Raw genomic sequence first — 26,629 nt, 5'->3', positions numbered from 1 at the left:
TACAGATTAAGTCAGTCAGGGCTTCCCTGGTGGATCAGACGGTGAAGAATCTGCCTGCAGTGTGGGAGACCCAGGTTTGATCCTTGGGTCAGGAAGACCTGCTGGAGAAGATCCACTCCAGTATTCTTGCCTGGAAAACTCCATCCACGGGGTTGCAAAGAGTCAGACACACCTGAGCAACTAACGCTTTCACTTCACTGTTCATCGTGCTGCTGACAGGGACGGGAGCAGTCTCATTTCAGCCAGAGGAGCACCTTTCAGAGGTGGCTGATGGCTCGACTTTTACAGCAAGGGTCTTTGGAAAGTGCATCTGATGTCCGATCTGATTTACTTGGGGATGGGGGTGGAGGTGGGGTGGGGGGCAAAGCAAGGCTGGACACTATCGGATACACACAGGCCTGTCTGGCTTGTTCTCAGAGAGAGCTGGGGGGGACCTGAGCAGCGCATCTGGCCTTTCGACTCTCAGCTGCACATCGCGTTGTCTGTCCTCGTGTGGTGGAGGGTGGGGTGGGGGCGTTTCTGAAGGGTTTTGTAGGGCATGGTTGTGACTCTGGGAGCCTTGGGACATTGTGGATTGGAGGAGTGATATGATTGGATTATAATTTTGACAGGCTGTCCAACCCTGAATATTCACTGGAAGGACGGATGCTGAGCTGAAGCTCCAATACTTTGGCTACTTGATGCGAAGAGCTGACTCATTGGAAAAGATCCTGATGCTGGGAAAGATTGAAGGCAGGAGGAGAAGGGGACAACAGAGGATGAGATCGTTGGATGGCATCATTGACTCAATGGATGTGAGTTTGAGCAAGCTCCGGGAGATGGTGATGGACAGGAAAGCCTGGTGTGCTGCAGCCCATGGGGTCACAGTCAGACATGACTGAGCAACTGAGCAACAACCCAGATCATGTGAGAACAGACTGTGGGGCGGTGGTGGGGGGCCAAGTGCAGAAGCAGGGACGGATCTTGTTGGGGGAGGGGCTACTCTAACCATCCCGCTGAGAGATGGCCCAGGACCAGGAGCTGAGACACGGTCAGATCTAGCAGTGTTTGAAGTTAAGGGAGCTAACGAGATGTGCTAAGCACTCCACGTGTGGTATGACAGGGTGTCATGTGACTGACTAAGCACCGCCTTCCTTTAGCTAGAGGCCTGGCTGCCCACGAGGGCCCCTCCTGGCCTGTCCTCTCCGCAGTCACTCTCCTTGCGGGTGGCCCCCTGAACCAGACGGGGCCATTTCTAAGAGCTTTCCTAATGCAAACGGTGAGGTCTTGAGAAGTCACCACATCCCCAACGGAATGACAGCATCTCATCAGGACTGACTCTTAGACCCAGTTCAGTTCAGTTCAGTCGCTCAGTTGTGTCCTACTCTTTGCGACCCCATGGACTGCAGCACGCCAGGCTTCCCTGTCCATCACCAACTCCAGGAGTTTACTGAAACTCACGTCCATTGAGTCAGTGATGCCATCCAGCCATCTCATCCTCTGTCGTCCGCTTCTCCTCCTGCCTTCAATCTTTCCCAGCATCAGGGTCTTTTCAAATGAGTCAGTTCTTCACATCAGGTGGCCAAAGTAGAACCAGGGGGAGCCCAAATTGTGAAGGAAGAAAGAATGCCGCTTTACTAGTGTGGCGATGCTTAAGCAGACCACGTGTGATAAAGCTGATGAGCCCGATTCCTGGGGAGCAGCCTCAAAGGCAGTGACGGGAGCAAGCTTGTAGTCATCGCCAGACAGAACGGGCTGCTCTCCTGTGGGGCTGCTGATCAGGGACCACTGACCCAGCCTCTGAAACGGCTAACAGTCACGTGGGCATGGAGACAGAGGGGCGTCATGGGAGCGGGTGATGGAGAAAAATACTTCAATGCGGGAGGGAGGACCGTGAGTATTACAATAGGGTACAGTGAGGAGCTACATAAAAAGGGGGACTTTTTATGTAAGGTCAAGCCAGTAAAACTTTTAGTAAACTGAAACAGATGGAGTAAACCACATCTATTAATGAGAGAAGAAGAGGTTGGTTTTCAGTTAAGCCAGAGAGCATGGCAAGGCTTTTTAGAAAGTGTTTATGAAAAAAAAAAAAAAAAGAAAGTGTTTATGTACTCTCTAATATTCTCAGTGTGGCTAGTCTCTAGTTACAATTATTATTATACATCTACCTGGAATACTTTCTCACAGGGGGGTTGATGCAACGGTTACAGCACATTTCTGATAAAATATTAACATTTTCAGATGCGATTTTAAAAATGCATTTGAGACTATGAAAACGAAATCACCTCTGTTATCATTTAGACTTAGTGAAACTGCCATATACACATAAGAGCAGTTGGTGCAGCTTTCAGATATAAGATGATTAAAATTCTTGGTAACTCTAACTAACATTAAACACTCGGTAAGTGCTAGTCGCTCAGTCGTGTCTGACTCTGTGACCCCATGTCCTGTGTGTAGCCCGCCAGGCTCCTCTGTCCATGGAATTCTCCAGGCAAGAATACTGGAGCGGGTGGCCATTTCCTTCTCCAGGGGATCTTCCTGGCCCAGGGACTGAACCCAGGTTTCCTGTATTGCAGGCAGATTCTTTACCATCTGAGCCACCAGGGAAGAATTGATTGGTTGAGTTTTTGAGATATGGGAAACAATATGCTTCCAACAGCAGGGGGCGCCATGCACTAAGCCCGCGGATGGAGCTCCAGTTGTTCGCTTGCGCCCATCCCATCTCTGCAGAATGTTCTTTCCTTACACGATTTGAAGAATGTTTAGAGAGTTCCAACCTTAGTTTATGTTGAGCCTTTACTTTTTTGACTGTTAATAGTCAAATCAGAGCTTGCTAGGGGCTGGGGGGGATGGGGGGATGGAGAGTTATTGTTTAATGGGTAGAGAGTTTCACTTTCCCAAGATGCAGAGTTCTGGGGACAGACGGCAGTGACAGGTGCGGTACTGAACTGTGCACTTAAGCAGGGACTAAGCTATATGTGAGGGGTTTTTTACCACAATTTTTAAAAATCAAAAAAATTGGAACCTCTTTGTAACAACACAATATGCTTGTTCATCTGCTAATTGTTTTAAGAATGCACTGTGAACTGTTCGTGGGAATGTAAATTATGACAACGACTATGGAGAATAGTATGGCGGCTCCTCAAAACACTAGAGTTGCCATATGATCCTGCAGTTCCACTCCTGAGCATATATCTGGACAAAACTATAATTTGAAAAGATACACGCATCCCTACGTTCATGGCAGCACTATTTATAACAGCCAAGACATGGAGACAACCTGAATGTCCTTCAGTAGGTGAATGGAGAGAGGATTTGTGTGTTTTTTTTTAAGTCGCTCAGTTGTGTCTGACTCTTTGCGACCCCATGGACTGTATGGAATTCTCCAGGCCAGAATACTGGAGTGGGTAGCCTTTCCCTTCTCCAGGGGATCTTCCCAACCCAGGGATAAAACACAGGTCTCCCACACTGCAGGTGTATTCTTTACCAGCTGAGCCCCAAAGGAAGTGAAAGAATACTGAAGTGGGTAGCCTATCCCTTCTCCAGGGGATCTTCCCGACCCAGGAATTGAACAGGGGTCTCCTGCATTGCAGGAGGATTCTTTACCAACTGAGCTATGAGGGAAGCCCAAATACATATAATAGAATACTACTCAGCCATAAAAAGAATGCCATTTGCAGCAACATGGATGGACCTAGAAGGTATCATGCTAAGTGAAAAGAAAGAAAGTGCAGCCGCTCAGTCGTGTCCGACTCTTTGCGACCCCATGGACTGTAGCCCGCCAGACTCCTCTGTCCATGGAATTCTCCAGGCAAGCATACTGAAGTGCGTTGCCATTTCCTTCTCCAGATACTAAGTGAAAGATGTCAGAAGGAGAAAGACAAATACCATATGATATCACTTATATGTGGAATCTAAAATACGACACACATGAACTTATCTAGGAAACAAACAGGTTCACAGATGCAGAGAACCGACCCGAGGGGCGGAGAAGGGGTGGAGAAGGGATGGATTGGGGGTGTGGGATTAGCAGATGTGAACTATTATATATAAAATGAATAAACTACAGGGTGCTACTACTGTATAGCACAAGGAACTACATTTAATATCCTGTAATAAACCACAATGGAAAAGAATGTGAAAATGTCTGTGTATATATATACATATATATATATATATAATGACTGAATTGTTCTGCTATACATCAAAAATTAGCACAACATTGTAAATCAACTATCCCTCAATAAAATAAATGTAAAAAAAAGAATGCACGTGTGGGTTTGTACTGTCATGCTATTACAAGGTAGGGATTTGGGGAACAGTCTCAACTGTTTTTATCTCCCCTGAACAAAACAACCGATCCCTCAAGTCTACAACTAATGATGACTTAAAAAGTGAATGCTGGACTTCTGAAGATTTGGAGAGAAGCGTGAAGGCAGGCAGAGGTGGAGTTCAGGGGAAAAACACTAACTCTTATCAGTAACTTACTGTAAGCCAAGAGGTTTCCTTTACTGTTGTTCAGTCAGTAAGTCGTGTCCGACTCTTTGTGACCCCATGAACTGCAGCATGCCAGGCTCTTCTGTCCTCCACCATCTCCTGCTGCTAAGTCACATCAGTTGTGTCCGACTCTGTGCGACCCCACAGATGGCAGCCCACCAGGCTCCTCTGTCCCTGGGATTCTCCAGGCAAGAATACTGGAGTGGGTTGCCATTTCCTTCTCCTAGATTTGCTCAAATTCAGGTCCGTTGAGTTGGTGATGCTATCCCACCATCTCATCCTCTGCTGCCCCTTCTCTTTCACCTTCAATCTTTCCCAACATCAGGCTCTTTTCCAATGATGTCATTTAACCCTTATCCCAACCCCAGGATCGTGGCATTGTGGAGTGGGGCCAGGAGTTCGACCCTGGCCGTGGGGACTCAGAAGGCTTGCTCCCCCATGTTTCTGGGGTGTCTGAAGGCGCTCACCTGGCCAGTGGCACCCAGTACCCACAGACTGAGAGGAGCACCAAATGAGAAAGTCTTAGCTTCAGCACCTTGGGTGCTTTTCGTCCCTACCCCACCCCGTCCCCATCCACAAAAAGCCCTTCTCTTCTCCTGGATAATCTGAACAATGAGAAAGCAGTCTCGGGGTGCGGGGGTGGGGCGGCCAGCAGAAACAAAGCCGCAAACAGGCCGTCCTTGTTGGCGACAGACAGGACCAGCATGGTACCACGACTGGAATAAGGCTCATAGTGTTCACCACCCCGGCGGCCGAGGGACAGCTCGTGGGTCCAGTGCAGCCACAGGAGTGAGCCTGGGTCACACTCAAGAACTGACCTTTTTTTTGGTGTTTGAAGATTTTTTGATGTGGCTCATTTTTGAAGCCTTCATTGAATTTGCTATAATATTGCTTCTCTTCAGGTTTTGCTTTTTGGCCCTGAAACATGTGGAATCTTCGCTTCCTGACCAGGGATCTAACTGGTATCCCCTGCATTGGAAGGCGAAGTCTTAGCCACTGAACCACCAAGGAAGTCCTGAACTGATCTTTTAACTCTGAGCACAGGAGGTCGTCCTATGGGATGGTGGCTTTTGCCCTTCCTTGGCTCAGATTTCGCACCTTTCCAGCACCTATGAGAAGGACTCAGGGCTGAATGCTTGGCTGAAATGCAGCTCTGACTAGAGGGATGCAGCTAAGAGAAGGGGATTCTTGCTGTGCTTGTTGGATGCTGACACGTGTGGGTGCAGACACATCCTGTCCTGTGAAGCAGCAGCAGAGAAGCAACGTGCAGACCAGAGCACGTGGGACTGTCCATTGTACTTGTTGTTGTTCAGTCGCTTGGTCGTGTCTGACTCTTTGCGACCCCATGGACTTCTGCACGCCAGGCTTCCCTGTCCTTCACCATCTCCTGGAACCTGCTCAAACTCATGTCCATTGAGTTGGTGATGCCATCCAACCGTCTCGTCCTCTGTTGTCCCCTTCCCCTCCTGCCTTCAATCTTTCCCAGCATCAGGGTCTTTTCCAGTGAGTCGGCTCTTTGCATCATGTGGCCGAAGTATTGGAGCTTCAGTTTCAATACAATATGGACAGGGAAATAGTGGGGCTCATCTCGAACTGCAAGATGCAAAACTGCTCCTTTTTTAAAAACTCTTTTACACTGGAGTAGAGCTGCTTTATACTGTTGTGTTAGTTTCTGCTGTACAGCAAAGTGAATCAGCTCTATAATCCCCTTTTTTGGATTTTCCTTCCCATTTAGGTCACCATGGAGCACTGAGTAGAAAAACTGATCCTTACGTGATGAAAAAGTCCCCTAGCTGGGGGAAACTGAGGCTGTGACAGGCAGGGCTGGATGAGCCTCCAGGCCTGTGACCGGTAGGCCGGGCATTTTCTGGTGTTTTCCACTGGCAGCCGACCTTAGCTCAGCTGTGCAGGCCTCGCAGGGAGCAGGTGGCCGGAGCTGGCCTGGCGGGATTAGAGGCACTATAAATACTACCACCGTCAGTGAGCTCGCTGCCTTTCAAAGGCAGTAGCCACGTGGGAGGTGGGGCAGAGGGGACACGGCAGAGTGGAGCCGTCTGCATCTGTGGGATTTGTGCTTCCTGAGGACTCACCTGTGTGAACAGCAGAAGCAGCATTTCAAGATTAGCTGAACCTCCCCACAAGGGACTAGCTCAGTGTGTCCCAGAGGAAGATGCTGATGCAGTGGATTTTTTTGACTGCTTCCTTCTCTGATGGAAAGCTTTTTTGCTTTCTTTCCCTCAGGGAGGGTCCCTCTGGGGCCCTGAAGTTCTGAAGCTTTAGGACACAAATGTTTTAAAGGTCAAACCTCAGCCCTTTAAATTCTACGGTGGCCACCATCCTCTGGACGACATGTGATTTCCATGCTGGCCTTGGCAAGATGAGACAGGTACCTAATGGTGTTGCAATTCCAAGCTCGATTTCTACAGAGCACATGCTCACCTCCTCCCTCTCCAGCAACCTTCCAGCTAACCCCTCCCCGACAAGGCTGAGCTTGGGAGGCCGGGGATCGTGGCCATCAGGGAGGGGACGGCCACTCATGTGGGAGTGATCACGTCCTGTTAAGTTCACAATAACCAGGGAAATTGAAAAAAATGAAATAAAGAGATTTCAAAATTTGTGAGAAACAGGCAAGGAACATCAAATAAAACCAAATTTTCTGAAAGGAGCTGGAATGCTCTCGAAAGAGAAATTCCTGCCCACCCGCCACAACTAGAAAGGAGAATGGGTGGTCCCCAGGCTGCTTTTGGTGGGGAGGGAACGTGCCAGGCGAGGAGGAGGTATCTGCCATCTCCCTGCCTTGGTCTGCCAGCTCGCAGGCTCTCTCTTCCCCAGTTCCTGGGAGGTGAGCCCAGATGAAGTCTACGAACTACCACCTCCAAGGGCATGCAATCTCATGGACGAATAAAGTCAGGAGGGTGAAGCCCAGATGGGTGCAAGTGCTGAGATCCAGAAAAGAGCTTTAAACAAATATGTTCAAGGTACGAAAAAGAATGGGAAAGAACCACTAGGGTCCAAGGATACACTCCAAGCCCCCTTGCTCTGAGTTTGCCGTTTCCATGAAGGAGGGTCACCTTAAAACAGGTGAGCAAACATGGTTAAAAGAGATTTGAAGACTAAAAGTAATGAGAGGCAGCGAAGAATTTTGTCTGTGCAAGTCCCAGATTGCTAACAGCATCTGTACTGAAAACGCTCGTAGACGTGGCAGAAAAAGTGATTGCAGAGATTCTAGGAGCTCAAGGTGGGCAAATCCCCTGAAGATGGATTTGAGAAGGGGCCAGCCCCTGACCACCATGGGAATATGGACAACTGGGTCTTACCAGCTCTTGTGTTTTCCCTTCTAACAGTGCTACGCGGCTAAATGAAAAAGCCCACGTAGCCTTAGGCTGCATTGATGAGAATTATAAAGTCAAAACCAGACCAATTTACTCCATTAGCTCAGGTCAGACCTGATTTCGAGTTTGTGCTCCATGTTCTCAGAGGAGAACCAACAGGCACAATTCAAAGAGCAGAACCAAAACACCTCAGGATCTGGAAGTCAGGCTGTTAAAAGGGATCGAAATGGGCTTTGGCTATTTGAAAGGCTGCCACGTGGAAGGTGGATTAGATGGACTCTGTGGCAAAGGGTCGGCTTCCCCAGTGGCTCAGCAGGTAAAGAATCTGCCTGCAAGGCAGGAGCCATAAGAGACGCAGGTTCGACCCCTGAGCTGGCAAGCTCCCCTGGAGAAGGAAATGGCAACCCACTCCAGTATCCTTGCCTGGAGAATCCCATGGACAGAGGAGCCTGGTGGGCTACAGTCCACGGGGTTGCACAGAGTTGGACACAACTGAGTGACTGAGCATGCAGGCACGTGGCAAAGGACAGAGAGACGAGGATGACGCCCCATCAGCCCTTTATCTGGGGGGCGTTACGTCACCACCTCCTCCCTGCCTCCCAGGTAGCCGAGTTCTAATTACTTCTACAGTTTTGATTCTACAGGGACCTACTGGTTTCCGCAGCTATCAGTTTGTTATTATGACAGTGCGCTTTATACGTGTATTCGGTCAAAAAATAATTACTGGGCACCTGTCCCATGCCAGGCGCTACAGGCATATATTGGATTAATAAGTTTGTTCAGGGTTTTCCATCCAACATTATGGAAAAACCTGACCGAACTTTTTGGCTAACTCGACCCAACGGCGAACACGGCAGAGGTGTTGCCAGCCTCACGGAGTCCCCGTGACTCCAGAGCGCGGTGTCATGATGGGGAGTTTGGGGACAGCAGCGGCCACAGGGTGCGGGAAGCCGGCTGACCACATCCAGTCCCGGTCCCAGGTGCTGGACGAGGAGGTGGAAAGGGTTTCAGACTAAAGGGATGACGCGGGCAGAAGCTTGGGCGAGAGAACACACGAAGCGACCCTTCAGTCCCAAGAGCTCTGTGTGGCTGGAGTGGGGAGCAGGACACTGAGATGGGCCTGGCACTGTGTTTCAGGCCCAGGTTTACATTGGTACCAGGGATCCAGTGGAGGGGCCGTATGCCGTCCGCTCCATGAGGACTGGTTTGGACGCGATGTGCGTGGACCCCCGCCCCGGGAGCTGTGGTCCCAGAGGAGGGGGAGCTATATGAGTAGAAACAGGGATGCGCTTAGTTGCTCAGTCATGTCCGACTCTTTGCGACCCCACAGACCGTAGCCTACCAGGCTCCTCTGTCTATGGGGATTCTCCAGGCAAGAACACTGGAGTGGGTTGCCATGCCCTCCTTCAGGGGATCTTCTCAACCCAGGGATCGAACCCAGGTCTCCCTCATTGCAGGCAGATTCTTTACCAGCTGAGCCACCAGGGAAGCCCAAGAATGCTGGAGTGGGTAGCCTATCCCTTCTCCAGGGGATCTTCCAACCAGGGTCTCCTGCATCACAGGTGGATTCTTTACCAGCTGGGCTATCAGGGAAGCCCAGAAAGAGGGATATGAGGTCGCGAATGGAGAAGAGGGAGGTCCCATGGGTGTTTAGGAAGCCAAGACAGGGCTCTGCACCCGAGTGGACCTCAGGGTGAGGAAGACGGCCAAGCTAGGGAGGAGCCCAGGCTTCCGGTTCTGCCAACTCCAGGCAGAAGTCCATGCTGGTTACTGAAACAGGGTAATGGAAAGGAGAAAGAGTGCCAGCCATAAGCACCCTCTGGGACAGGATGGGCTGGCGCCCGAGGGAATAATAGCACATCTCCACAAAGGAGGCAGTTAGTGTTTGGGTGAGAAGCTCGGGAGACAGATGCGAGGCAAAGATGCTGCTTCAGGAAATCAGCCAGATGGGCAACCAGAGTCACATTCTACAGAAGGAAGGCTGAGGAGGGAGGTCACTCGGACAGAAGGAGGTGCCCACCTGCAGTGAGGAAGAGGGATGTTCCAGCCAGAAGCCTGTGAAGGGATACTCGAAAAGAAAGTGAAAGTGAAGTCGCTCAGTCTGTCTGACTCTTTGCGACCCCGTGGATTGTAGCCCATGGAATTTTCCAGGCAAGAGAACTGGAGTGGGTGGCCATTTCCTTCTCCAGAGGATCTTCCTGACCCAGGGATAAAACCCGGGTCTCCCGCATTGCAGGCAGAGGCTTTACCTCTGAGCCACCAGGGAAGATACTCAGAAAGGAAGACAGCAAAGCAGCTGAGCTGAGAGCCACCGAAGCCACAGGAGATGAGCCTAGGTTGTGGACGATGGCCGCCCCAGACACGGGGACGTGAGAAGAGGACAGTGTCCATGGGAGCTGCGGCCTGAGCGCACGGGGACTGGGGCCAGCTCTCTAGGGGGACAGTGGCAAACGGGGGCAGGAATGCAGCAGAGGGACGATCTTGGAAGGAACAGGTGTCCCTCGCTCCAGAAGGAGGAGGCAGGTGGGCTTCGGTGGGGACTGCAGATGGCCCAGGTGGGGAGCACAGATGGGGGCCTGCAGCAGTGGGAAGCGTGGGCGAGAGGTGCTTTTGCATAATTCTCTTGAGGAGCTTGGATGCCACGGAGTGGAGAAATGTAGGAGTCTGCTGGATAAAGGTTTTCATGTTTTCTTTAAGTTTTTTCCAAAAGTTGGGAGCCTTGAGCATATTTAAACACTGATACGAAGGAGCGATTTGGGAGAGGTTGACATCGGAGAGAGGGAGACACTGAGACAGAGTCCCTGACCAGAAAGAATGGATGAGATTGTGCAGGTGGGCACACACGGAGGTGCCACTCAGATGGGGGGTGGGGGAGTGTGGTTCACGCCTCCACGGCTGCAAACACACAGGGGCCCTGGGCCTCGGGGCATGCTGATTACTCTAAGTGTGACCCCTCAATCCAAAGTGGCATCTCCCTCCTCTTTGCCTTTACTTCATTTTTTCTCCCAAGCAGCTGTGACTACTGTGGAAGGCTGCGTACATGCAAGCGTGCTCAGTCACTTCAGTTGCATTTGACTCTTTGCAACCCTGGTGGACTGTAGCCCACCAGGCCTCTCTGTCCATGGGATTCTCCAGGCAAGAATTCTGGAGTGGGTTTGCCGTGCCCTCCTCCAGGGGATCTTCCTGACCCAGGAATCCAACCCACGTCTCTTATGTCTCCTGCACTGCCAGCAGATTCTTTACCACTGAGCCACCAGGGAAGCCCAGAAGGCTGCGGAATGGGCCCTCAAAGAGATGCTCCCACCCTCATCCCCAGCACAAGGGTTCATTACTGTATATGGTAACAGAGATGATGAAATTATGGAGCTAAGAGTGCCTGGGCAGGTCCTAAATACTGTCACAAGTGTCCTGATGATAGAAAGAGGGGCACGTAGAGGAGGAGATGATAAGAAGACCAGAGATGAGAGTGACTTGGCCAAGGAATGCCAGCCGCCACCAGGAGCTGCAAGGGCAAGGCCTGGATTCTTTTCTAAACCCATTGGAGGAAGTCTGCCCCGCTAGCGCCTCAAATTCAGCCCAGTGAACTGAATTTCGACTTCCGGCCTCCAGAACTAGGAGGGAATAAATTTCTGTTGTTTTAAGCCATCAGGTTTGTGGTCATTTGTTACAGGAGCCACAGGAAACTAACACACTATCCAACACCACCGAATGTGTCAATTGCCTGTCTTCTCCCAGAGATTATAAACCCCTCTAATAAAATAGACAGTGTGTGTTTGTTTCACTGGGGTAGCCATGGAGCCTGGTGTGGAGCAGCGGCTCAAGCATTTGCTTTAAATGACTGCATGAATAAACACGCACGTGCTCTGTCTCTGGGGAGCTGTGTTGTAAATAGAAAAACTCTAAGCCAGGGCTCCCCAACCTCCGGGATCTAATGCCTGATGATCTAAAGTGGAGCTGATGTAATAATAACAGAAATAAAGTGCACGAAACATGTAAAGGGCTCGAATCATCCTGAAACCATCCCAACCCACCCCACACCAGTCTGTGGGAAAACCGCCTTCCATGAAACTGGTCCCTAGTGCCAAAGATGTTGGGGACCACCGCTCCAAGTGTCACCCAACCCACTGGAAGTCTTCCGTCGCCCAGGCTTTAGACAAGTTTGGCAATGCATCCATGAGTGCTCAAAAACTCTTTCCTTACTGGCATTTCTAACATTTGGCTGGTGTGTACAGATTTACCAGATCTAAGCCAAAGGATGACATACATCAATTTCTCTCTTTCAGAGCTCACCGAAGCTTGTGGGTAACGGCATGAGTGTGTGCTCAGTCGCTCAGCTGTCTTTGTGACCCTACAGACTGTAGCCTGCCAGGCTCCTCCATCCATGGGATTCTCCGGGCAAGAATACTGGAGTGGGTTGCCATTTCCTCCTCCAGGGGATCTTCTCAACCTAAGGACCGAAGCTGCATCTCTCGTGTCTCTTGCATTAGCAGGTAGATTCTTCACCGCTGAGCCACCTGGGAAGCCCCGTGGGTAACGGACATTTCTGAATTAGCAAGACAACCAAAGGTTGGGATGAGCACTGTCGACACCTGGCAGTGGAGACTGTGAACAGGTTCTCAGGGAGAAAAACACGCAATATGTGTCCCGTGTGTGGGTGAAGTCTGTCTAGAGAAGGACTGTATAAATCTGTCAAGAGGTTGAATTTATTTTAAACACAGAAAAGAAAAGAAAAAAACACATCCCACAGAAATTTGGAAGGGTATGATAGGTATCACTAGAAGAATTCACAAAATGATTCACTGGCATCGACTATACCAGTAGCTGTTTATTTACACACAGCCATCCTTCCGTTTCACGGGAGCCAGTGTGTCTGGGGACCATGGAGCAGGGAGCTGACGTTCTCTGCTTCCAGCGTGCCAGGTGTGATGCTAAGCTATTACTCCTTTGAAAAGTCTCAGAAGGTGGGTATTCTTACCATGTCTGCATGGCAGCTGGGGAAGTCAAGGCTTTCAGTATTCAGTGACCTCCCAATGGGTGAGTGGTGGGGTCAGGGTTTGAACCCAGGCCCGGGGGGCCCCTAGACCCACACTCATGAGCACTGAGCCACGTGGCCACGAATTCAAGCCTAAGCTAACCCCTCCCCCTTGGCTCTCTGCCCCCTCCCCAACCCACCCGTTTTAAATCAAAATCCACAAAGAGGGCAGTCAAGTGTCACAAGAGCCCAGGGCCACTTGGCACAACTCACAGCCCTGCCTTTGAACCCATCTCCGGTTCAGAGAGGGGCCAGCTCTCCAAACCTTCTTGTTTTCTGTTTGCTTTGGTAAGGGCCAATTCATTCCTCAAGCCACATGGGTTAAGAGCCGTGTCTGCGGGAGGATTAAAGGCGGGCCTTTGAGAACTGTCTGGTTTCTGATTAGCGATGCGCAGCTTTCCTAGGCACTATTATCTGCCACACGTGTTTTTTCTCAGCATCACACTACGGTTCTTTGAGGTTCACCCTGGGCTCAGAAGGAGTGCAAAAGGACTCCCAGAATAATCTCCTGAAGCAACTTAATCGTGTTTCCTTCACTGCCTGAACAAGCGGGCACTCCCACCCAGAGCTGGAAATTGTGCGAAACCCTTTAAGCTAAAATTTTATTTAAGATAAAATAAAAGAACACGTTCAGCAAAGGCCATGGATCAGTTAGCTAAAGGCAACTGTACTTCTCCATTCACTCTTTCAGTCTGCCTGCAGATACAAGAGACACCTAAGTGCTGGGCGAGGTACAGCGGGTGTTAAGTGCTCCACTGACTGTTTTCTTAAGACATTTCTGTTCTTGTATATTTCCAGCTTCTCCAGGTGAGAACTTGAATCCAAGGTTTGCTTAGAAATATTGTTTGTGCAGGTCAGCACTGTTCCCAAATTTATGCGCTTAATTATGTCTTTTCGGATGGGGCTTTTGGGTGGCGAGGGGTGAGGGTGGGAGGGTGTTGGTATCACAGCATCCGATAGAAGTACTAGTGTGTGATTCGTTCCTTTGACCAAACTCCGGGAGATGGTGAGGACGGGGAAACCTGGCGTGCTATGGTCCATGGGATTGCAGAGTCGGACACGACTGCATGAACAACAGCCATGCTGTTGGGAAACACTTTTGTGTAACCAGGATGATACCTGATTGTTTTCTCTTATTTCTGGGTCCAGTGGTCTCTATCTTCCCTCAACACAAAATGACCAACTGAGCATACCAATCAGCGTTTTCTGTCCTCATGTGCTCATTTCAATAAGTCTATTCAGTGTTTCTTGAGATAGTTTACAAAAAAAAAAGTGTTTAAGATATTTTACATTGGCTCTGCTGACTCCCCGCATGTCCTTGTCAGCATGGATCTACCGGACATCAGAGTTCCAGGCCACCAGGAAGGTGCTCCTGTTCATGGCCCAAAGCACCAGGGAGTGAGAGCAGATGCTGAAATCGGAAAGCCATTCAGCCACCAACACCATGGCCCCGTTTTGTCCACAAGGGTCTGGACCATGCAACCTGACCAAGCCAATGTCTGGGCCCTATATGCTATAACAGGCCCATCAGATAAGAAGAAAAATGCTCCCCTATTTCTGTTATCTTTAAACTGTGCGTGCATGTATCCATGCTAAGTCGTTTCAGTCCTGTCTGACTCTGTGCGACCCTATGGACTGTAGCCCACCAGGTTCCTCTGTCCATGCGATTCTCCAGGCAAAAATACTGGAGTGGGTTGCTGTGTCCTCCTCTGGGGCATCTTCTTGACCCAGGAATTGAACCCATGTCTCTTATGTCTCCTGCTTTGGCAGGCAGGTTCTTTACTACTAGCGCCACCTGGGAAGTGCAGGCATCTCAGTCTTTAAGCTGAGATGAATAACAACGTTTTTTTAAAAAGCCACAGACAGACATAAAATACAATTCCTGGAAGTCTATGAGTTGATCCCCACTGGGTTATTCGGCTACTGGGTGGAATGATTCCTGACTGCTGTCTTTCTCTAATAAATCTGCTTTTGCACCGGGAGAGCCTCGGAGTGGAGCCTGGGAACCACATCCTCGATATGAGGCTGGGGTCTGGCAGGCAGCACCTGCAGAAGCCGGAGGAGAATGCACGCGTCTTCCCCCTGGTTCCCAAGCCCTTGCAGGTGGCCGCCCTGCACCTGTTCTTTGCAGAACCCAGGTGTCTACTGATAGGTGAAACTGAAACTAAGTAATTTTACAATTTTGTGCCAAATCAGATACTACTGTTTACGCAGGAAGCAGCAGAAGGGATCAAGATCGTGAGACAATTTGGGGTGGGGGACGGGAATGGATAAACACAACTGGATAAAATACTAGAAACTTAATTTCTTCCCTGAAAATTGTGAACGTGTTTCAACTTTTCAGGGTTAGTGATGCTGGGTCTGCAGGGCGTGGGTGAGATAGCACTGGATTGTTCAACTAATGGTAAGCAGAATAAACCCAAAAAGCAAAGGGACCCGACTTGAACACTGGTACTTCTACTGGATACTACGATGCCAACCACACCCTCCCAAAAGCCCCATCTGCAAGGATGTAACTAAACACATAAATCTTGACAAGTGTGTTAGTCACTCAGTCGTGTCTGACTCTGCACGACCCCGTGGACTGCAGCTCACCAAGCTACTCAGTCCATGGGATTTCCCAGGCAAGAGTACTGGAGTGGGTTGCCATTTCCTTCTCCAGGGGATCTTCCCCGCCCAGGGATCGAACCCGGGTCTCCCACATTGCAGGCAGACTCTTTACTGCTGGAGCTTGGGACAGTGCTAATGTGCAAGAAGAATATTTCTAAGCAATTCCTACACTCAGATCCTTACCTCAAGAAGCTGGAAACACAAGAATACCTAAGTCTTATGGAAATAGTAAGTGGGGCATTTCAAAAGAAAGCAAATGAGTTGGATAGTTTGTTGTTGTTTAGTCACTAAATTGTGTCCGATTCTTGGGACCCCATGGGCTGTAGCCTGTCAGGCTCCTCAGGCTCCTCCAGGCAAGAATACTGGAGCAGGCTGCCGTTTCCTTCTCTAGGGGATCTTCCCAACCCAGGGATGAAACCCATACCTCTTGCATTGGCAGGTGGACTCCTTACCACTGAGCCACCAGGGAAGCCCCTAGTTGACTAGTTAGGTCTGGTCAATCAATCCATGTGGCCTTAAATGACAAGAGGGTGCCTCTCTTTCAGAGTTTGCTAGAGCTGCTGTAACAAAGCACTGCAAACTGGGCAGCCTAACAACACGTTATCATCTCTCAGTCCGGGAGTGACACCAAAGTCAAGGTGTCAGCAGGGTCACACTCCCTCTGAAGGCCCAGGGAAGGGTCTGCTCCAGGCCTCCCAGCTTTCAGCAGCATCCAGCATCACTCTGGTCTCCAGGCAGCACCCTCCTTGTGTCTGTGTATCCATATCCCACCCCTGCAAGAACAGCAGTCAGATGGAACAGGGGTCCACCTGACCCACCCACCAGGACCTCACCTGAACCCTATTTCCAAATAAGGTCTCATTCCAAGGTGCTGGGGCTAGACCTTCAATACAGAACTTTGGGGTGGACACAATTCAACCCATAACCATCAGAATAGAACACTTGGGATTGTGTACAGAGTCATACTTTCCCTTTTTACCACCCATTGACGTCAAAAAGCAAGGCTCAGGGTGGATCCAGGGTAAAAACCTATTTTAAATCTCTTTTAAAAAATAACCAGATCCTTAAGTAGTAACAGCCACTGGCCTGAGATACTCCTGCATCCTACTGTGAGATGCTCTGGTTGGATGCTGAAGCTGAAGCTCCAATACTTTGGCCACTGGATGCGAAGAGCCGACTCACTGGAAAAGACCCTGATACTGGGAAATATTGAAAGCAGGAGAAGGGAGCGGCAGAGGATGAGATGTCGGATGGCTTCGCCGACTCAATGCACATGAGTTTGAGTAAACTCCGGGAGATGGTGAAGGACAGGGAGGCCTGGTGTGCTGCCGTCCATGGGGTTGCAAAGAGTCAGACATGACTGAGCGACTGAACAACAGCAGCAACCACATGGTTGGATAGCAAGGCTGCCTTCTCTCTCTGCCCTAAGTGACAGCCACACACACGCACACACACACTCCCCACCCCACCACTACCACCACCACCGCCATCAAACAGCCTCCATTTGTTGGAGCTGGGGGAGGCCAGTGGGGTGCAGCCTGGAGGCCTTGGCACGGCCCCATAACCTCAGCAGAATCTGAATCTGGGGCCACGAAGCCCACCCTGCAGCAGCCTATCGAGAGAACCCCTTCATACCCGCCTTCCTGAAACAGCTGAGTTCACCCACATCAACCTGTGGATAGTCTATTTAGCCCATTGACAACTTGTTGCAATTACTCATTTCTTAAGAACCTGCCTCTTTTAAACTCTTCTAAAGTTCACAGCAGGCTTCCCAGGCTGTGGTAAAGAACTTGCCTACCAATGCAGGAGATGTAAGAGACTTGGGTTCGATCTCTGGGTTGGGAAGATTGCCCTGGAGGAGGGCAGGGCAACCCACTCCAGTATTCTTGCCTAGAGAGTCCCACGGATAGAGGAGCCTCTCAGGCTACAGTCCATGGGGTCACCAAGAGCTGGACATGAGTGAAGCGACTTAGCACGCACACGGTTTACACCAATTGCTATTGGAAGGACTGGCAAGGCCCGGGGTGGGGGGTGTGGTGGCACTGGGGGGTCTCTGGGGCCTTCCCATCCTCCCTGCTGTCTGCCAAACCCACCTCCGCCACTCTGCTCCATCTCCTCTGACGCTCCAGCGCCCCTTTCCCTCCCGGGCTTTGCAGTCCCTCCCCTTCCCTGCTGACCTCACTCTCCGTTGCTCTGACTCTGTCTCTCCCTTTCCTCTGCTCCTAGCTCTTCCCCTCTGGCCTCTCTGGGTTCAACATCCAGGGGTGCTGGGTGTGACCGTCAGGTCGTTCACCACACGCAAGTGCTTTGGTGGCTCTTCCTGCCAACATCCCTCTGGGTGGACGCCATTCCCATTTTCTATGAAGGGGGTTAGGGAGGTTCAGCAGCAGCCAAGCCTGTGCTTTGCAGGGATTCTTCCCCACCTCTCTTAAGACAGAAGGGCCCCCTCTCTTGGCAACGGCTCCCCCACACTAGAGCGGCAGAGAGCATAAGAAAACAGCAGATGTTTAAAAACTGGCATTGTGAAGTAAAAATGGAAACTGGTCAGCTAAAATCATCTAAAGCTGCTAAAACTTGCCTACTTAATATGATTTGCTATGAATTTTAGGAAAAAAAAAAACCAACCACTCCCTGGTGGCTCAGATGGTAAAAGAATCCGCCTGCAATGAGGGAGAGACCCAGGTTCGAACCCTGGGTTTGGAAAAAGGGAATGGCAACCCAACTCCAGTATTCCTTCCTGGAGAATCCCATGGACAGAAGAGCGTGGTGGGCTACAGTCCATGTGGTCGCATTGGACACAACTGAGCCACTAACACTTTAGAAAAAAAAGACCACGCGTTTGGGGTACCAAATTGGCGAGTTGGGTACATTTAGCAAGCTCATCCATTCACTTCACCACAGTGGCCTCACATCCAGGAATATGGGGGTCTGGTACCTTTTGGAGTGCTTCTCTGCACTAAAAAGCCTATTGAAAAGACATATCCTACCTGGTTAGTGGTTTCTATTCTGTCCCCAAGGCTGGGATTCAGGGGGCAATTGTGATCAGTTCCAAGGGGCTGTGTTTCTGTAAGTTTAGCGTTATCAGTTCCTCTCCCCAAGAGGAAGGAACACCTGCCTCCTTCACCAGCTCATGGCCACCACCCTCTGTCTGCAATCACCACAAGTGTCTACTAGAGAAACGCAGCCTCTCAGGACACTGGGTGTCATGGGGCTTTATAACCAGTAACGTTAGGGACGGAGACCATGGCTCTGCCGGAAGGTTCTGGGCCAACCTGGCTGCCTGCTGCTGACCCCAGCGCCAGCTACAGCCTTGTTCTTCGTGGTGCCACCTTGTCCTGCACAGCTTGGATCGCTGGCCTCCTCTGAGTGGCCGCTGCACCACACCTGCTCCCGCCATGCGGCACGCCTTCTGAAGCTGTTCTTTCAACCTTACTTAAGGAGAGCATATTTCTGAACTGTGCGTTCCTTCACCCCAAACAGCAGTGTGTCCGCCTGCGGTCACCCTGCTGACCCTGGTCTGCATCATGTCTGCTCCTTTGTTGCTATGAGGGGATTAATTTTTATCAGAGGGTTCTTACTATTTTGAAGTTGATCTTTCAGATCAGCTAAAGCTCTCCCTTTTCACCCTCACTCCCATCAAATGGTCTAAAGAAGCCAATCAGTGATTTTCTAAGTTTCCTAAAGGCAGGGAAGCAAGATGCTCCTTGGGACAAACTTCTGCTTTCCTACCTTACACTCTCCTAAATCCACTTCCTCTTCCAACTGGGCAGAAGGCATTCTGGGCTGCTTGTCTTGAAGCCCAGTGGTTCAGACAAACTCTCAGATAAGAAAATGAGGGAAGAATGAACTTTCGGAGTCAGGGATTCACTCTAAGTTAAATTGAAAATCTGTACTCGGGTATAAGCATATACATGCATTGTAGCATGCTGAAATATTAGTCTCGTGTTGTTGCTAAGTTGTGTTCAACTTTGCAACCCCATGGACTGCAGAACGCCAGGCCTCCCTGTCCCTCACTATCTTCCAGAGTTTGCCAAGTTCATGTCCCTTGAATCAGTGATGCCATCCAACCATCTCATCCTCTGTCGCCCTCTTCTCCTTTTGCCTTCAATCTTTCCCAGCACCAGGGTCTCTTATTAACTGTCAAAAGTATTTTTCACAGGCAAAGACAGATATTGAACTGAACATGTCAGGGCCTGAAGAATGGGCCCGTTCTGACTGCAAGATGAGTTTCTGCTCTGGAAAGTACAGGTTTTCCTTCAAAAAGCAGTTAGCATCACTGGGTCACTGAGTGTCTGCAACATCTGTGGCGCCAGCTCTTCTCAAAGTCCCGGAGAGAAGAGTCACTAATGACCAAAGGACCAGCGCTTGGCAAAGTGCTCTAATCCTAGGCAATGCGTAGAAAGCTCTGGAACCATCAGAAGGCTCGCACTTGGTACAGAATATCGCCCACTGCAATAAGCACTATGTGTCTATCCTAAGTGCTCTGCAATGTTAATTTCCTGATACTATGTAGTTTAAAAATTAAAAAGGTGAAAATAGACTCTCAAGTAAAAGGCCTCTTAAGAGCTTTAAAAAGAAGATAACCTCAGTATAAATAAGGAGACTGTGGCTCAGGAGGGGTGAATGCCATCGGCACCTTTCTGATCCTGATCACACAGGTAAGTATTAATTGATTCCTGTGTTTGTGTTTTGCTTATTGTGCCCCTTCTGTGTCAGGCAGGATGCTAGGCCCTGGGGATAAAAGGTGACTAACCCACAGACCCTGCCTAGGGAAGTTCAGGGCCTACAAGGAATAATAGATGTGAAGAATGAACATGGTAAGTGCTATACAAAGCTGTATGCACTAAAGTGACAGCATACCAATGAATTTAGGGGAAAACCCTTATATTTTTTCTATATATCTTTTAAGGGCAATTCCTGGTGGCTCAGTGGTAAAGAATCCGCCTGCCAATGCAGGAGATGCAGGTTTGATCGCTAGGTTAGGAAGATCCCCTGGAGAAGGAAAGGGCAACCCACTCCAGTATTCTAGCCTGGAAAGTCCTATGGACAGAGGACCCTGGTGGGCTACAGTCCACGGGATCATCAAGAGTAGGACATGACTGAGTATGCACACAGGCCAGCCTCTAGCCAAGATGTCAGAGCCGACTGATTGAGGACCAGTTGATTGAGTCATTATAAAGATAACGTATCTGCTGCTGTGCTGTGCTCACTTGCTCAGTCGTGTCCAACTCTTTGCAACCCTATGGACTGTAGCCCACCAGATTCCTCTGCCCATGGGATTTTCCAGGCAAGAATACTGAAGTGGGCTGCCATTTCCTATTCCAGGTGATCTTCCTGGCCCAAGGATCGAACACTCACCTTTTTCGTCTCCTTCATTAGCAGCCAGATTCTTTGGCACCACCTGGGAAGCACCATCTGAGACACACCATAATACTACCGTTTGTGTTGCTGAAGAAACCACTGCTTCAGGCATGCCGGCAAGCCCTGGCCTCAGGGCCAGCTATCTGTTCCTGTTTGCTGGAACAGCACAGTGCAGAGGAAGGCCCTGGAGAAGGAGCTTGGAAGGCGGGCTTCTAGCTGGTGCTATCCAGGCAGACCTCGGAGATAATGCAGGTTTTGGTCTAGACTTTCTTGGTGGCTTAGATGGTAAAGAATCTGCCTGCAATGCAGGAGACCTGGGTTCAATCCTTGGGTCAGGAAGATCCCCTGGGGAAGGAAACAGCAATCCGCTCCAGTATTCTTTCTTGGAAAATTCTACGGACAGAGGAGCATGGTGGGCTACAGTCCATAGGGTCACAAAGAGTCAGACACAACACTTTCACACTTTGACTTTTTACTGCCACAGTAAAGTGAATATTGCAAAAAAGCATGATTTAAAATTTAAGCTTTATTAAATACATGTATAGACATCTCTTGGAACTATTTTGCGCCATCACCGTAAAGTGAATATTGCAATAAAGTGAGTCACATGAATTTTTTGGTTTCCCAGTGCACATAAAAGTTATTTGTTGTTGCTAAGTTGCTAAGTCATGTGCGACTCTTTGCAACCCCATTGGCAGGCAGATTCTTTACTACCAAGCCTCCTGGGAAGACCTTTTAAAAAGTCAAATTTACCCTATACTGTAATCTGGGCTTCTCAGGTCACTCAGTGGTAAAGAATCTGCCTGTGAATGCAGGAGACTCGGGTTTGATCCCTGGATCAGGAAGATCCCCTGGAGAAGGAAATGGCAACCCACTTCAGTATTCTTGCCTGGGAAATCCCATGGACAGAGGAGCCTGGCAGGGTACAGTTCACAGGGTCAGGGTTGCAAAGAGTTGGACACAACTGAAGCTACTTAGCACACACGCACAGATGGTAGGATTAGAATAATTAAATAGCTAAAACTAAATAACTAATACTAAAAATTAAATAACACCTATGGGAAATTGAAGCATTTTTCTAGCTTTTACATGGTTATCACTTCAAAATACACTTGCTGCTTTTATTTTAGAAGTACAGAGTATTGCCTGTGAACTGAAGGAAGGAAGGAATATCCGTAAACTCAGTCTGCTAAGGTTCTCCATCAGACTTGACCGTAACTGAGGGAGGAGGTCCACGTGGAGTGAGAGGAGACAGGGGAGCCAGACCCTGACCGCAGAGTGAGCAACAGCCCAAAGCTTCCAGCTCTTGGAACTGGATGGTGTCCAAGTCACAGACCCTGGCATCCGAACCAACTTCCAGTCTCTTAACACAGGCTCCAAAAGCTGAGGTCTGCTCCGGGAATAGAAACCTCTGTTTTTCCTAAAATCCTCTTTTAAATGGTTTCAAGGTTGTGCAGTGTTTTGCTAATGTTTTAGGGAACTATGGAAAAATCTGCACACTGTAGGGAGAAATAATACAACCAGGAGAACCAGGAGAACAGGGTTGCTGGGCTACCTGACTCAGGCAGCCGTGCTGTCAGGGGTCTCCCCACCCCGGGGAGGTGGCCTGGAATATGCTTCTGACATCCCCTTGCAGTTTCCCAGTTTCATGGGGGACGGACTGAGAGGGAGGGCTGGGCTGGGGTGATGGAGTGGCCAAGGATGCCGAGTCATGACCCAGTGTCAGAGGGCTTAGGTGATGGGCTATAGACCTCGTGTTGTCCTTGATGAGTTTATTCAGGTGTTGGGTCAAAGGATCAAATATTAAACTATGGGTTTTTTTTTTTTAATCCAAGCGAAGTTTAAAATGTGTGTCAGACTTGATTTTAAGGGACCCCTCTTAGGGCTCATCTAGCTAAGTGGTTCTTGTGATAATGGCCAGTGACAACGCTCATGATGTTCCTGTCATCACTTGTCTCCAAACCTCTTCTTGTCTTATGTCCTCGGTACCAGTCATTTATGATGGGAACTGCACACACTCAGCTATTTGTTATGGTTTTTCCATTATGCTGTAAAAAAGGAGAATTTCTACAGGACTTAAATATGTAGTCACCACAACAAACAAGGAACTGAGTTCAAAAGACCCCTATTTCATCTTATCCTCTTCTCATCTCCATCTTTAAAACTCACAGAGCACAGTCTACGATGTGGAGTTGTTTATGAATGCCATTATTATTTTCTTGCTGCTGTTGATAAATGTTACAAACAACCTTAAATTATATACTGTGTGCTTTGGATTATAGAGCATTTTGAAATTTTTTCTCATGTTTTCTGAACATATCTCCTACATCTGAACTGCCCAGGTGAGTTGATAAAGGAAGGGTGTGTACTACTTATTTAAGGCTGTGCAGCGCCACCGACAGGCCCTGCCAATGAGAAGGCGCTATCCACTCTTGCTCATACCTCTATCCTTGAAGACAGCACAGGGTTTCGGATCCTGTAGGTGCCTGGTAAGTGTGTGGTGAATCATGGCTCCATAGGAAGGATACAGCAGTGTAAACATACAAAGAAAGGAACTTTTACCCATGAAACAAATCATACCAATTAAATTTGGAAAAGAGACAGTTGACTCTGGGTGTTAAAGATGGGCTGGAAATTATTCAGTAAGACAGAATATCATTAAGAAAGGCAAAGCCTGCCTTCTTCAGCAGGAGGAAGCCCCTTACAGAAATGCCAGAAGTTCTTAGACCCAGTGAAAGTTGCTTAGTCGTGTCCGACACTTTGCGGCCCCATGGACTGTAGCCTGCCAGGCCCTCTGTCCAAGGAATTCTCCAGGCAAGGACACTGGAGTGGATGGCCATTTCCTTTCTCTAGGGGATCTTCCCAAACCAGGGATCGAACCCAGGTCTCCTGCCTGCAGGCAGATTCTTTACTGTCTGAGCCACCAGGAGAAGCATAGACCTGATGCCATCCTTGATTAACTGTCATTTGTATTTTGGGATGAAAATATCTAGGAGAGGCTGTCACCTTATCCAGCACAGCACTGCATTATGGAATACAAGACTTCTCCCTTTAAAATGGCAATTTCCTCTTTTCTAAAACCAGACACAGAGGCGGGGGCGGGGGTGGGTCTGTCCTTACCGTCAGCGACAAGGCCATGCAGACGAACGTGAACTTCTTGATGTGGGCTGCCGTGACCGTGTTGCTCGTGCTCACCAGTTTATTGCTGGGGTTATTCTAGGGGGGGGGCAAGAAAAGGCTCCGGGTTATCCTGGGCTGACCACTCATGCTTCTTACTGAGCATCTCGTTTCTGTTTGATTTGACGCGTCTGAAGCACAAATGTCAAGGGACAGCTTCGAAGACGGCTGCCACTGGACGTCTCTCTCAGACAGCTGTCAGGTTTTTGGATGTGATCGCTAACCAGAGGGAGCTCCGGACTGAATTGCCCAGCAGTGTCTCCAGAGTCAGTCCCCTCTCCAGGGTGCTGGGTGCCCACCCACCTCGTTCAGGGCCCCAGCACTTCCTGCAGTGTCCGACCACCCTGGGCTTTGCAGTCAAGGATGGCAACTGAGTCTGCATCAGGGGGCAGCTGAGCCCCCACATGTCAAGACTCCTGTGAGGGGCACATTTGCTCCCTGAGATAAAGGACTGGATGTTTTACCCATCTCTTTAGCTCCTGCAACTCAGCACCACCTTTCTTAAGTAGAGAAGATGCTCAAACAGCCCTTGTTAAATTGAAATGTGAGCACACAGATGTAGGGGCCCTCTGACACATCCCCGAGGCTGGATGATGCCATCTCAGCGTCATTGCTAAGTGTACCCGCCACTCAATCAAAACCCTTGATTGAGGGTCGTGTGTCCAGCCCTCGACTATGAACAGCAGCTGAGAAAAACAACGCCCGCCTCATTATGGATCCACCGAGCCCCAGAGTTGACTCACGGAAACAAATGACAAGCCCCTGGCTCCCACATCAGCCTAATGACAGATGTACAAGTGGAGGTGTTACAGGTCCCACTTGCAAGAGACCTTTTGATGTGTGCTTCCCATCAGAAGCTGAGACAGTCTCTGGAAGCCCTTCTTGTTTGTGCTGCCAGCGCAAACCCCTGGAGGGGTTTCCATTTTCTTCACTCCGGTCTCTAAAGCACACCTGCTTTTCCTGGAAAACAGACTGCTGTGCTGGCACAGTGCCCACCACAGTGTGGAGGACATCTCTTCATCTGCTCTCCCCAGGGATCCACGAGGATGGTCCCCTGGTGGGCTGGGTGAGGAGGAGGCCCCTCTTCCGAATGCACATGCCTGCCCCCCGCCCCTTCGTGGTGGCAGCCACAGGCCCCAGCTCCCCCAAGTGTGCTTTGATTTTTAAGACAGCAAATACGTTTGCCAGTATGGTTGGAGTAAACCAGCATGTATCATTAGCTCAGCATCAGTGTCTCGTCTTGCTTGCCCCGTCAGCTTTTTCTCAGACACACAGTCTTTTGCAAGATGATAAACAAACACTAGAGAGAATGTGGAAGAGTGAAAAACTCTCCCATCTCCCTGTTTAGCTAGAAACATCAGAAGATATGCGAGAAATGTTAAATCTCTAAGTCTGGAACCCACAAGCAGGCTAAGGATTTTCAACTGTCAATGCAGCAAATTCCGGAAGTCCACACAGAGGTGTCTAAGATCTGGGTGAATAGACGGCATTCATGGGAATGGCCGGGGAAGTGCAGTGGAATGCATGGTGACAACGGGGAGGTTTCACAAGGATCCTGATTTCCTCCAGCATCGAGCTTAAGGGATGCTCCTTAAAGGGATTTTTTTCACAGCATCTAACCTCTGTGATCGTGAATAAAACAATGTTTTTCTTGGCTGCTGTTAGCGAAATTGTACAGGGCTGTATTGTTAAGTTTAATCATTTCAAGGTAGCCAAAACCAATTTCAGATGAGACGCTCACAACCAGGAGGTTTGAACACAAGTACAACCCTGCTATTGGATGTTATTGCTGCTGCTACTAAGTCGGTTCAGTCATGTCCGACTCTGTGCGACCCCATAGACGTCAGCCCACCAGGCTCCCCCGTCCCTGGGATTCTCCAGGCAAGAATTCTGGAGTGGGTTGCCATTTCCTTCTCCAATGCATGAGAGTGAAAAGTGAAAGTGAAGTCGGTCAGTCATATCCGACTCTTAGCGACCCGATGGACTGCAGCCCACCAGGCTCCTCCGTCCATGGGATTTTCCAGGCAAGAATACTGGAGTAGGGTGCCATTGCCTTCTCCGATTGGATGTTATTATATAGTCTTATTCTCCAAGAGCTAAACATTTAGCAAGAAGACTTATATCCATCTTGGTTTTCGAGGACTTATTTCTATACACGTGTTCCTTGACATGAGAATACTGATTTCCCTCCATAGATTGGCTTAAACCCAGTCCAACATAGCTCTCTGCTGCATGTGACTCAGACCTTCTGAAGTCCACTCTCAAAGGGCTGGGAAGCAGGCATCAAAGGCATTTTTTAGGACACGCTCTGCATTCTGATGCTCCAAGTGAATGTTGGCAAGCAGTGGAGCGACCAGCCCATTGTTTACTGGGGAAGTTCCAACCCTGTAAAGAGTTCTGAACGAGAGCCTCCCTCTCTCATGTGTGGCTGTGTGGGGGTGATCCCTGTCTTGCCTGGAGGGGAGCTGCTACTCACAGGTGACTGATTATGGGTTGGGGAAGAGAGGCAGGTAATCTGCTGGGGATGCTGGTGAACACACTTCCTCTCGTCACCTCTCAGGGCTCTTTTGGGACCATATTAAAATGATGTCAGCAATGACTCTGAGCTGCTGCTGCTGCTGCTAAGTTGCTTCAGTCGTGT

The 26,629-nt window shown here is 49.5% G+C and overlaps 1 protein-coding gene across 1 annotated transcript in view; it reads right to left on the bottom strand.

Annotated features, from left to right (window-relative positions):
• ANKH (ANKH inorganic pyrophosphate transport regulator) overlaps positions 1-26,629 on the bottom strand; it is a 170,018-nt gene that overhangs the window by 11,948 nt on the left and 131,441 nt on the right. The window contains exon 8 of the mRNA XM_027519896.1: positions 23,932-24,027. Coding sequence (XP_027375697.1) covers positions 23,932-24,027 — 96 coding nt within the window. The remainder of the gene's footprint in view (positions 1-23,931; positions 24,028-26,629) is intronic.

Source organism: Bos indicus x Bos taurus, chromosome 20 (genome assembly GCF_003369695.1).
Source record: "Bos indicus x Bos taurus breed Angus x Brahman F1 hybrid chromosome 20, Bos_hybrid_MaternalHap_v2.0, whole genome shotgun sequence".
NCBI classification, from domain to species: Eukaryota; Metazoa; Chordata; class Mammalia; order Artiodactyla; family Bovidae; genus Bos; species Bos indicus x Bos taurus.
Note: the sequence above shows the minus strand (reverse complement) of the source record. Positions and strands in the feature narration are given on the sequence as shown.